At 51.0% G+C, this 12,234-nt stretch overlaps 1 protein-coding gene across 4 annotated transcripts; it reads left to right on the top strand.

The window, feature by feature from the left end:
• Positions 1–910: 910 nt before the first annotated feature.
• On the top strand, positions 911–11,036 carry LOC122369281 (LMBR1 domain-containing protein 2 homolog). 4 transcript variants are annotated; one of them, XM_043343903.1, is made up of 11 exons: positions 911–957; positions 2,164–3,085; positions 3,471–3,943; positions 4,329–4,539; positions 5,382–5,618; positions 5,990–6,101; positions 6,575–6,756; positions 7,196–7,329; positions 7,855–7,960; positions 8,275–8,614; positions 9,674–11,036. In XM_043343903.1, exons 2-11 carry the CDS (start codon positions 2,912–2,914, stop codon positions 9,886–9,888), a joined length of 2,184 nt encoding a protein of 727 aa, XP_043199838.1. In that variant the 5' UTR covers positions 911–957; positions 2,164–2,911; the 3' UTR covers positions 9,889–11,036. The 4 variants fall into 4 exon arrangements, with proteins under 4 accessions (XP_043199838.1, XP_043199835.1, XP_043199837.1 ...); XM_043343900.1 differs by having other exon boundaries at positions 930–1,078; XM_043343902.1 differs by having other exon boundaries at positions 939–1,074.
• The last annotated feature ends 1,198 nt before the right edge of the window (positions 11,037–12,234 follow it).

Genomic DNA, 12,234 nt, shown 5'->3' with positions numbered 1-12,234 from the left:
CCACCGACTTGATGAAATAAGGCACTTGTTCTGGTCCAGTCACAGATAAATCACAAAGGACAAATCACAAGTAATCTGGGCCAGGCTGTATCAAAATCTTAACAAAACGCATCAACTCGCACGCTTGCCTCAAACGCTTCTTATTGTTATACTTCTACTGCTTCTACTGCTATTCAAAAATTTGCCAAGGCCATCTATAGAGCAAAGCAAAACGCTGTTCTGTTTGTCCGTACGCAGTAATTTCCGCCTGGCGGACCAATGAGCGTTGGTGACAGAATGGCGACAAATGGTGACTGTGTCACCATTGCATTGGGTTAGCATGGGACCGCACTGGCTCGTTTCTCAGCCGGACCACTTTGCTTACGTGAGAGTTTTGCTGATTCTGCTCATAGAACACATATGGAGCTCAAACGTTGCGGGACGGTAGAGATGCAACTTTTGACAAAGAAATGTAGAGATGCAAGTAGAAGGTATAACAAATGCATGCTCCTACTTATTCGCTTGTTACAGGCCCTATGCAAGATGCAGTCAATATGAGTATGCGACAAGAATGCAGCCTCTCAGTCACGATATTTGTCACCGGGCACATCATATTTTGTCACCATTTACAATGGCACAATGGCAGCTTTTTTCAGCCCCCCCCCCCCCCCAGTCGCAGGTGAAAATGGTTGCACCCCAAAACAAGTGACTGGATCTGCCCTTGGGCAGGGGAGCGGCGAAAAATTTTGCCCACCCAGTGAAAAATCCTTAGAGGAGGCCCTGTGTAAAGGGCCCAAAAACTTGTAGATGCCCTCATGTCTCGGTGAAAACCAGCGCCACCTTTTGCTGATTAACATAAGTTTGCTGGCTTGTATGATTTAGTGGTCGCTTTCCTCACAGTCACCTCGAATCGCATAAGCTGCGCTAATATGACAAAAGATGCGCAGCTTAAATTGATCGGCATTGGCATATTTTTCTGTTGTTTATTGAATACATTACCTACCTACCATAGCTGGGATAATTGCTGTATTTTCGATTTATTGTATTTTAATGGCATTGGGTTTATTTGTGTCAGAACAGCATAGGGTTGGACGCGTAGGTAATTTCTCAATTCATCTTGTTACCAATTACCATTATTTGTTTGATAGGTATTAAAATTCCGATCAAACAGGTATTCTTTTACTTTCAAGTCTGACTCAGAAACTTGGCAGTTGGCTTGATGTGATAATTAAGTAAAAAGTAGCACTTGAACATAGGCGCAACATTCCTGCCATTGCAAGAAGTGTAATCATAGGTTTCCCTTTAAAAGGTTCAGTATATGCCTCATTTTTTCCTTTGGTTTCATTTCCTAGCAATACAAAATTACAAAATCGGTCAAAATATTTCCACAACTCACAAGAAACAGTTCTCAATACTCAATAGTCAATTATCAATACCAGGGCTGCAGAGTCAGAGTTGGAGTCAGAGTCAGAGTCAACAGTTCTGCGTGGAATCAGAGTCAGTCACCAAAAAAAATACTGACTCTGAATCCAGAGTCGAGTGGGAGTTAACGCTGCATGGCTCAACGTCATGCACTGCACCTGTTTGATTGACGATACTGCGCTCAAAATTAGAAATTGTCAGAAAAGGCCATTTCGCTGTTTTGAAAGAACGTTTTCAGAGAAAGAAGCAGAAGATGCTGAATTCCCCAGAACCTGCTTTTTGATTCTGCATGTTATTTTTAATGCATATTTGCAACGTAAAGCCTTGGAACGCGCAAGGGATTGTTTCAGGCAAGATAAAACGTCTCCCTTCATTATTAACTTCAATACCATGATATGGATTTTAATAGAACTGTCCAGAGTCAGAGTTGGAATCAGAGTTGACTTTTCAAGCTGGAGCTGGACTCTGAGTCACCCTAAAATCCATTGACTCCTCAGCCACGCTCAATACAGTCAATGAATTGACACCAATTCCAAAACACACATAGCATCTGTGTTTATCTTTTTGATTTTCTTTTTTCCTGTTAAGATGAAGACAACTGAGACAGAATTTTGTTTGTAAACTTCTTTGATACACTTAAGATTTAAGTTACACAGTAAACTACCGAGGCTGTTGGTGTGCTGGTTTTGAGTGCCAGCTGCCAGGTAAAATCAGTTGGCACTTGGCAGTGTTTCCATCTGTAACTTTCTGTGCCTGTTCCAGCTGCAGTCCTGTGGTGACCTGGTCTCTGTTGTGTCTGACTGCCCGTGAGCTGTGATGGCGGACAGTGGCAGTGGACGTCTCAGGGAGGTGCTGCCCCGCCAGGGTCTGCTGCATTCTGAGGATGCTCCGAGCATGGTGCTCTGCAAGCCCAAACTGCTGCCACTCAAGTCTGTGACGCTGGAGAAGATGGAACAGATGCAGCGAGAGGCGGACCAGAAGGCCCGTGACCAGGCGCGACAGCCAACCTCCGCTGGCCGGAACTGAACTGCACCACGTCACCGCAACTTGCTGCCAGTCCCACGCAGAGATCAGACTCCAGCGGAGTTGAGCTTGACTAAACTTTGACATACTGCTTCTGTGTCGAGGGCCAGTGTAGAGAAACAGTGGGCGATAAGTGGGACCTGGAGTGAAAACCTGTGGAGCCATTCTAGCCAAGAACTAAGCTACAGATTGATGGGACATTGACATATTAGTTCTGTACATTTATTGAAGGTAATTTAGTAATTTTGGCCGGGACAGCGTGTGCATTATATCAGAGACACTGAGTGAATTATTGGTCACTGCATGTGAAACGCACATCTGGCACGCTGAACTACTTAAACCCAAGAAGTGACACAGGCAACTCAGTGGACTGCAAACTTTCTGAGATCAGTGCACTTTGTAGCCGTAATCGCTCCACAGTGTAGGTAAATCCCCAGTGCTGAGTCAGTGATATCTAGCAGAAGTCCATCAATACCAAACCATCACGATGACAGCGGGCCCGCTGTCAGTGGAGATTGTCGCCACCTTCTGCGTGGCGGCCGCGCTGCTCTACCGGTACGGCGACTGGCGTAACCACCACGTGTTCGTCACGATCTCGGTGCTGATCGCCTGGTACTTCTCCCTCATCATCGTCTTCGTCATCCCCATGGACGTGTCCAGGGTGAGGAAACGAGCGCGAGCAGGGTGGGGAGTGGAGAGGGGACGGCGGCTAGCGGCAAGTGTGCCTTAGTTTCTGTCTTTAAATGAAGTGTTGACCAATGAAGGGTAGACCAGTGGACATGTTTCGTTGAATGATCGTAAAACAACTGCGTATGTCACGTTAAATCGGTTTTTCGACGGCTTAGAATTCCCAGTGTATTCCTTACGATGGTTTGTAAGATTATTCATTTTGTGACATTTCCGTTTGTTTCCGAGTAATTTGGTGGCTGTGAATCTCCTGTTTCAAGTTGTCGTCTGCATTATTTACGTGCTTGTTTTATTAGCATTTATTTGTTCAGTTTAATACAATTCCATTGCATTAACAAGACTCTGTTCGTCCATTGCAGACGGCGTACAACAAATGTGTCCGTGATCACGATCTGCCTGTGAGCACCACTACCGTGGCACCACCGTCCAACGACACCATTCTGCCGGACAACGTCACCATCACCACCGTCACCACCGCCAACACCAGCGTCACCACGGCAGTGCCGTCCACGGCTGCCTTTTTCGGCTCCTCCAGTGACGCGCCGATCACGGTCGGCCCGTCCCCGGAGCCCACGCCGTGTGAGCGGCCCTGGAGCTACGTTTCCGAGGCAGTGATGATTGACCTGTGGCGCGTGGTCTACTGGACCTCGCAGGCGCTCACCTGGCTCATCATGCCGATGACGCAGTCGTACACCCAGGCAGGGGACTTCACCGTCAAGGGGAAGCTGCGCACGGCGCTGGTGGATAACGCGATCTATTACGGGTCGTACCTGATCATCGCGATCATTCTGCTGATCTACATCAGCACGCAGCCGGGCGTCCATGTCGACGGGTGAGGAACGGAACAGAGGGGATGATAGAAAGACAGGGAACCGGAAAAAAATTGACGTTTGATGCCGCACGAACCGGTGTCTGGGAGTCTCTGGCTGACGTTAATTGGGGAACGTCACGCTTTCTTGTGCTGTGTGTGCATTTTTCCATCCGTGTGTGACCTCAGTTTTGCTCTTCCCCTTTGATCTGGTTTGAATATAACATAAACTCGGGCCAAATATAAGCCAACCCACTCTCCATATGACCGGTTCTGACCTCAACTTTTTGACCTTACTTCTTCGTTTTGCCCTTTTGAATTGATCTAACCTGCTCCTCTCCACCCTCTAACTAGACCAACTCCTCCCTCTGACCGTGTCTCACCAAACCGCCGCCTATGTGACCGGCAGACCGCACCTGAAGCTGATCGCCTCGTCTGCCAGTAACACGTGGGGCCTATTCCTGCTGGTTCTGCTGCTCGGTTACTCCCTAGTGGAGGTGCCGCGTGCACTGTGGCACGCCGCTCAGCGCGGCTGGAGCCTCCGGCACGGCTACTTCCGAGTGGCCAAACTGAGCGCCGAACGCTCCGAGGCAGAGGAGGCCCTCGATGACGTACTGGATGTGAGTGCTCATCGGTTGTTTACCTACAATATTGCCGTAATCATTATTAGTATTGGTGCTACTAATTGGATATTTAGATTGTTTTTACTGTGATCCCTTCTATTATCGCTGCTCGCTTAGCTTTGTTTTTATTGACGGATATTCTTGAATACCGTGGTCCTTTAGAACGGGACTCTCGTCCCGTCGACAGAACGTCGACCTTTAACTAGATAAGGTAACCCTGAGTGAGAGTTTTATTGTTCGCATTACGCTGGATGTTTCATGTTTCAACCGGTTCTGCAGGTTTGCTTCGGTTTTGAAATTTACCGTTAACAATGGGGCTTAGTTGTTGACGTTTGGCATTTCATGTTTGTACCGTTAATTTTCTTTTTTGTTTTGTTCACGGATGAGTGAAGAAACAATCCAAATTTGGTGATAATTAGCTTCAGAAGTCCAAATATTTTCTTGGAAACGAAACGAAGCAATAACTGCTTGTCCTACATTGGTATTGTTGAGCTTTGGATGCCGTGCCATTTACGACAATAATTAGTGAGGTGGGATACAAGGTAAAATTCTCCTTCGGACAGCCGGAAGTCTTTAGGACTGTGCAGTTTCACATAGCTGGTAAGCACCAATGTATCTTGGTTTTCTCACTGCTTTTGTAGTGTCTCTAATGTTTTAGTGTCGTATTTGAGGGTTCGTCATTGGCCACAATCCCATAAAACAAAGCCATTCAGAATGACCTTGATTTGCACCTTTTACCCATCTAACCTCAGTGACAATTTCTCCTTTTCCACACATAGGTACCCAATCCTTTTGCACCTTCACCTGACCCCCCTGTCTCCGCGTGTTCTCGCCGCCAGTCGTTGCAGCTGGCTTCGGAGGCGATCAGCGGCAGCCACCCGCTGCGGCCCTGCGTGGACACGGTGCTGGCCAAGGTCCCCGGCGGGCTGCAGCAGAGGATGAAGCGCCGCCAGAGGGCCGGGGACGCGGCGCCCATGCCCACCCAGAAGTCGCTGGTGGCGCTGCACCGGCAGGTGATCCGGGCTCTGCAGCACCACCACCGCACTGAGGCCCAGTGGGAGATGCTAATAGAGGAGGTAAGAGTAAGCCCTGGACTAGGTAGCAGCGCAGCACAGAGATTCAGTTGTCAGAGATAATCGTAGTGGATTTAGCGTTTGATATCCTTGTTAACCTAAAAACGTCTGAGCTGACGGAGCTGTGTGTTGAATTCCCTCTGTGTGCTGACTGATCATCTATTTTTGAGCCAAGCCGTCGTTGCGCTGTGCTCGTGCTGCATTTGGAAACACCGCTGTCATTCTTGCGATGTACTGACTGCAAAATGTCCTCATGTGTTTTGTTACTTCATTATGTGCTTCAAGATAATTATTTCAGTGTCTTGCTTAGTCATATTCAAAGCCAGTCTCTTTAACCCTCCTCTTATCTCCCCTCTCGTGCCTTATATGGTCAGGTGATCGAGCTGGAGGACGTATCTGAGAACCAGCGACACCGAGACGGCTACTTCAAGCCGAGTCTGCCCCGACCGCCCAGCTGGACCAGTCTCATCATCGGCGCGCGGCTAGGTAAGGTGATGGATCTGGGTCCGGGAGAGGTAAAACACACCGGTTTGGGAAGGAGGAGGGATAGAGTGCAGCGCTGTGGAATGAAGGGCCGATGGAGTAGGGAATAGACTTAATAGGAACAAGATATAGTCTGTGCTGCGGGTGAGTGGTAGGTTATGTGACTGAAACTCTGCTCTTCGGTAGCAGAGTTTCAGTTCAGTAGCTGGTTGGGTAGTGGTTCGAATGCGTAAGGGAAAAGTAGAACTGACTTTGGACGAGCCATAGTCAGTTCTAGCCAAAGTGAGAACCTAACCGAGACTGGGTCCCGGTTAGGTTCAGACGCCATTGGTGTATCTCGAAGTACTGTGAACTCACGTCTCTCAGGGGGCGCTCTGTTGTGCCTCATTTTATATATGATGTGTGCTTGATATTCCGGTGCGTGTGTGATAGTTTTAGGAACTTGCTCTGACTCTCTCATACGCCTTTCCCCTCAGAATGGTACTGGAAGTGCCGTCTGCGCGGATATGCACTCCGCTGCCTCTCTGTGGTCTGCGCCATCACATCCTTCATGGTGGTCTGGTCCGAGCTCACCTTCTTCAACAAGAGCCCGACACTGTCACTGTTCGCAGTCTTCATCAACGCCGCAAAGTCCAACTACGACTATCTGGCGATTGAGGTTAGTTTAACTGGCATCCAGTTTAGGTACTATTGATGTTTCGTGTTTTGCTAAGCAATGTTGTGTTTGGTTTACCGCATTCATTATGCTAAACTGACAATGCTTGCGCTCGGCGTGCGGGATCATTTCCTCATGGTTGCGTGGCTTTGTCGTAGTTTAATTTCATCAATGAAGGTATTTACATATCACAGTGCAGTATCCGGGTGCAGCAAAGCAGCGCTACGTCTGCTTTGATTACTCGGGAGCAGACAGACATATGTATATACTCCGTGTCCTGTTGTTCAGAACAATGCCTAATAAACATGCACATTGCACATTTATTTTAATCGTTCTCATTACGCCTCACTACCTCATTAGTAGAATGTTGCGGCATCGTTCTGTTTTACGGCGATCACACACATGTAATGGTTAGCGCTGACGGTTGCTTTCCATTCCGCAGGTGATATCTAGTCTGACAATAGCATACCTCTGTGTCTGTACTTACTACACGATATTCAAGATTCGCGTGTTGAACTTCTACTACCTGGCTCCGAACCACCAGACAGATCAGCACAGTCTCATCTTTTCGGGAATGTAAGTACTATGACTTCACACCGGGGTTGAAAAGCGTTGGGTATGGTTATGTGTTAACAACGTTTTATTGGTACTTGGGCGCCGATTATCCTGGCTTGTAGATATTGTGATGATGAAATGCTTGCCCTCTTCCTACCTACTTTATCTAAATACTAGTAGTTTCCCGGACCCTCAATCCCGCCCTCGCCTCGCCTCTCTCTCTCTCTTTCTCTCTCTCTCTCTCTCTCTCTCTCTCTCTCTCTCTCTCTCTCTCTCTCTCTCTCTCTCTCTCTCTCTCTCTCTCTCTCTCTCTCTCTCTCTCTCTCTCTCTCTCTCTCCCTCTCCCCCCGCAGGCTGCTGTGTCGTGTGACTCGCCCCTCTCTTCCGCAGCTTGCCGTGTCGTCTGACTGGCCTCTCTTCCGCTCTCAGGGTTCTCTGTCGTCTAACTCGCCCCCCTCTCCTCCTCAGGCTGCTGTGTCGTCTGACCCGCCCCCCTTTTCCGCAGGCTGCTATGTCGTCTGATTCGCCCCCTCTCCTCCTCCTCAGGCTGCTGTGTCGTCTGACCCCACCGCTCTGCCTCAACTTCCTGGGTATGATCCACATGGACAGTCACATCATCAAGGACAGGGTGGACGAGACGGCCTATACCAAGGTGAGTGACGTGGCTGCTCAGACCAACCGGGAGGCATAGAGTTCCAGCCGTTTGTGCATTAGATTGTGTAGGTGAGACTTGGTATAGTGCGAGACTGATGGGGTAAACCACCTCCGGTATCATATTGTATTGGGTGCGTAGATGGCATTTCATTCGATCATGACGCAAATATTTGTCTGGCTATTGTAGTGCCAGTCTACTGGCAGTGCTGCAAGTTGGTCTTTTTTTCGATTCGATATTCGACATTTCTTCGTCTCTTATCTGTCTGATCTCGGCCCCGCCTTTGAGATCGTCTCCGTCTCCGTCTTCCACAGATCATGGGCCACATGGACGTGCTGGCCATCCTGTCGGAGGGCTTCAACATCTACTTCCCCATGTGCGTGCTGGCCTTCTGCCTGGCCACGTGGTTCTCGCTGGGCGCGCGGCTGCTCAGCTTCCTCGGCTTTCAGCAGTTCCTCGACCAGGACGAGATCACCACCGATCTGACGGACGAGGGCCGCGAGCTGGTGCGTCGAGAGCACCGGCGCCGGCAGCGGCAGAGCGGTGCCGAGACGCGCCCCGCCCCGCGCACCGACTCCGCCCCCACCGGCGGAGGAGGAGGAGGGTGGGGCAGCCAGGCGTACCGCGCCGCCGTGCAGCGCGCCGAACAACGCAGTGAGTCGCGCATCATGGGGCAGCGTAGTCGACTGGTATAGTTAGTTTGGAGGCTTGGATTGGGTTCCATCAACAATGGGAGTAGTAGAATGAAGGCTGCCGGATAGTTAGGTATTGTTTGTAACATGGCGGAGCAGAACTGGCGGTGTATTTTTCTTGCGGCCGTTTTATTTGCAGTTCTATGAACCGTGGTACTCATTTCACATTGTGTCCATATTTGTAGATTGAAACCATTGCTTCCCTGCCATTGTCACTCGTTTGACGCAGGAACTGTTATAAAAAGGCGCAGCAGTGAGTATTTAGCTCGGAACCTACTTGACCGGCTCAAATTTCTTAGAAGTGAGTCACGTTCCCTTCCTGCATCCTTTGTCAGTTACCTACTACCTGAGGACCCAATTAGGCGGAAAATGCTAATAATACAAAAGTGTCGCCACCATTGTTATTGCCCGTTTCACCAGTGAGCCACTAGCTCGAAGTACCGCCTCAGAGTGAATGGGTGACGTCCCATTCCTTTCCGCTCGAACTGTTTCTGTCGTATTGTATTTACAGCCTACCTCCTATCGCTGAAGCGCCAAGCAGTGTAGCATGACAGGTCCCATAGGTTCCGCACATGACCGGAGAGTGACCACCAATGCTCTTTTATGATCCGTCTAAGATGTGGACTGCCGAACCTTCATTTGGAGGATGCGCCTAATGAACACAAGAATCTGTAGCCGGATGACTGCACCGATCGCTCAAGTCACTTTCCCCCTCCCCCTCTCCCTCGGCAGTGCGCTCGTTTCTGCCCGCTCCCTCCCTCTCCCCAGCAGTGCGCTGGTTCTGCGCCGCTGTTACTCTCCCTCCCCTCACGTCATTTCCTCCCCCGGCAGTGCATTCGTGCTTGCCCCGTTCTGCCCCCCCCCTCTTTCCTCATCTCAGCAGTGCGCTCGTTCCTTCCTCGCTCTAATCGCCGTCCCCTTACTTCCTCTCTCCCCCAGCCCAGCAGTACGCTCTAACCCCTCACCCCTCTGCAGTGCGCTCGTTCCTGCCCCGCTCTGATCGTTACCTCTCCCCCGGCAGTGCGCTCGTTCCTGCCCCGCTCTGAGTCGGGTGAGTCGGCGCGGCTGGAGCTGCTCGGGTCGCCCGACCCGCCGTTCCCGGGCAGGGAGCGGCCGGCACGCGACTCCTGGACCGAGCCCGACGTCGAGAGCGTCGGACGCGTCGGGGACGACGGCTTCAGCTACAGCCGCACCGGCCGGCCCGCCGCGCCCAGAGGCATCTTCGACGACGTGTGAGCGGGATGGGCGGGACGGGAGGATATGTGTGCTGGACGGGAGGATTGGTAGGAGTGATGGGTTGCTAAGTCAAGTCAGGACTGGTCAGTCGGCGGGCGGCAGTCCGAGCTGCCACCGAGCAGCGGGAGGGCTGCCATATGGAGGCGGACAGGCGGCTGCCATATTTTCGCCGGGTGGGTGGATACCGAACACACACTGGATCGATAGCCTACATTATCAGTGTTGCGGCTTCTCGGTCCAAGTGTATCTCTCTAATGCATTCCAGTGGTATTTGATAGAGAAGGGAACTCGGCGCAGGGTCAGCATTTTATGGGAAGTTCGTCCAGCAGCAGTCACAGACGTGGGTGGCATTTTATATCGCGTGCACAGAGTATGATTCTATTTACGGAGGCAGCAGCCGCCGGGGGCGAGCCATCACGTCGCTAACGATCTACCAATAAATACGTTTTTAAGACCTATAAAGACAGCAGGCTGCTAAGCTGCCGTCAGTTCGCGCCGTCGTTGGGAAGGTTATTTATGCTATTTATTTCGCTTTATGGGTGTCAGCTTCCTGCAGTCCGTTGGGACGCGTAGGTTGTGACGCGTCAGCACAAGGTCATTATTTAGTCGTCGGTGTGCCAGCTATAGCCGTGCTGTCTATACACTAATGTACGCTGCTGTTTTGTATATGCACTGTGATGATTTGCCACTGGTATCGTATTTGCTGTGTGAGAGGTTGTGCGCTTGAATTTACGAGAAATGCCGATTTTGCTTTATCAAAGATTGTGGTGGCTATTTCATGGAAATGACGGTGTAAGGTGATTTATTCGGGCATTTCTTTAACTCCGTGCGGTGTGCCTGTAGTTTCCTGTCTGCGTGTCAGAACATGTGTCTTGGGACCCGGTATGTCACAGTGGAGCTTCTTCATTCGCCATAACCGGCCTCCGCTGTCCGTCGCACCGGGGCCGGAGCTTTCTTCATGTGATTCTTCTTTTCACGTCTGAGAGTTTGTGCTGGATGACTGGGGTTGGGGTGAAGTGATAGGGGCGAGTGTGCTGACGCGGACTGACTATCCGCAGTCGAGTCAGGGCAGGCTCGGGTTGTATTCTGCGATCTCAGCTGTCTAGGATCGGTATAGCTTCTGGTCGGAATATACGTGTCCAATATTACCTTCCGTGTCTCAATGGGGTCAGAGAATCGATGGGTTATGCAACAGCGGCGAGTGCGGCCTTCTGGGATAATGGATACGTCACTGGCGATGGATTTATTTGAAGCGCTTACCTGTCAGTCTGAGTTCCAGACAGTGACACTCGGCGGAATCCGGAAGCGGCTCGGTGTCAGCCGTGTCAGTCGCGTCACCTGTCCTTGCCGGTGCGGTGACACAGAGGTGCCGTGTGTCACCCCGTCGGCGGTGGCTCCGGCCGTACCCCCGTGATGGGTAGCCGGCCCCGGACTATCACAAGGTTATCGCTGCGGCGCGGGGCCGGCTGGACAGCGGTGACCAGTCCGCCCCCCCCCTCCCCGGCCCCCAGCCGCCGGGTAGGACGCCTGTGTTTGGGATGAGGGGGACCGACACGTCTTGGGCTTCGATCCACTGTCCAGGCCGCACTAGTTTTCGAGCTCGATCTAGGTTGTGTTGGCTGACAACAATGCCGTCATAATTATTGGCTAGCCATTCTACGACCCCTTATTCGACACTGGACTAGCGGGATCGAGCAGAGAGAGAGAGAGGGTGGGAGGGAGAGAGGGAGGGAAGGCGTCTCAGGGTCTCTGATAGTGATGTTTTTGTTCCTGCGCATTTCAGCTTACGTATTCGATGCACGTAACGAAGACACGTGTCTTCATTGTTTGCTCGCCCGCCGCTTACTGTTTACAAATTACATACCGGTGTGTTTCCTACCGACTTCTCGCTGGAGGCTCTCCTGATCACCGAGTTTACGACTCACATTGTGAGATGCTGACGAGGGCCGTGACGTAGGGAGGTTAAAGGGATCGCTCTCCGCCGTTTGATGTTATCGGCTATTGGTGGCTCTTACGGCTAACTGGGGTCAATTCGTCCCGATCCCGACGTCACGTTTCTCTGCTTCATTTGATTATGTATTCGAGGCTAATCGACGAGTTGCACCGCTGCTTATAACCGATTCGATGCATCCTTGATTCTATGGATACCCTGACTCTTAGAGGCGGACCCCAATGTCTGATGCTCTACGTCAATGTCTGATGCTCTAACCAGGAATGAGCTCATATGTATTGCACACGGGATGCGTGCGTGCGGCGTGTCTATTCGATCGGAATTACGGACATCAGACAGAACTCCAGGGGCGTTTGCTTGAAGGCGAGTGCAGGAGTACGCTCGAAACTGCATTC

This window comes from Amphibalanus amphitrite, unplaced genomic scaffold, assembly GCF_019059575.1.
Source record: "Amphibalanus amphitrite isolate SeventyFive unplaced genomic scaffold, NRLGWU_Aamphi_draft 001023F_arrow, whole genome shotgun sequence".
NCBI lineage: Eukaryota > Metazoa > Arthropoda > Thecostraca > Balanomorpha > Balanidae > Amphibalanus > Amphibalanus amphitrite.
Note: the sequence above shows the minus strand (reverse complement) of the source record. Positions and strands in the feature narration are given on the sequence as shown.

Excerpts from the sequence above, each read along its gene's own strand:
- LOC122369281 (XM_043343903.1), top strand. The coding sequence starts at position 2,912 with ATGACAGCGGGCCCGCTGTCAGTGGAGATTGTCGCCACCTTCTGCGTG. Across the intron at positions 3,944-4,328 it reads CCGGGCGTCCATGTCGACGG|ACCGCACCTGAAGCTGATCG; the intron begins GTGAGGAACGGA and ends TGTGACCGGCAG. Across the intron at positions 6,102-6,574 it reads CATCATCGGCGCGCGGCTAG|AATGGTACTGGAAGTGCCGT; the intron begins GTAAGGTGATGG and ends CTTTCCCCTCAG.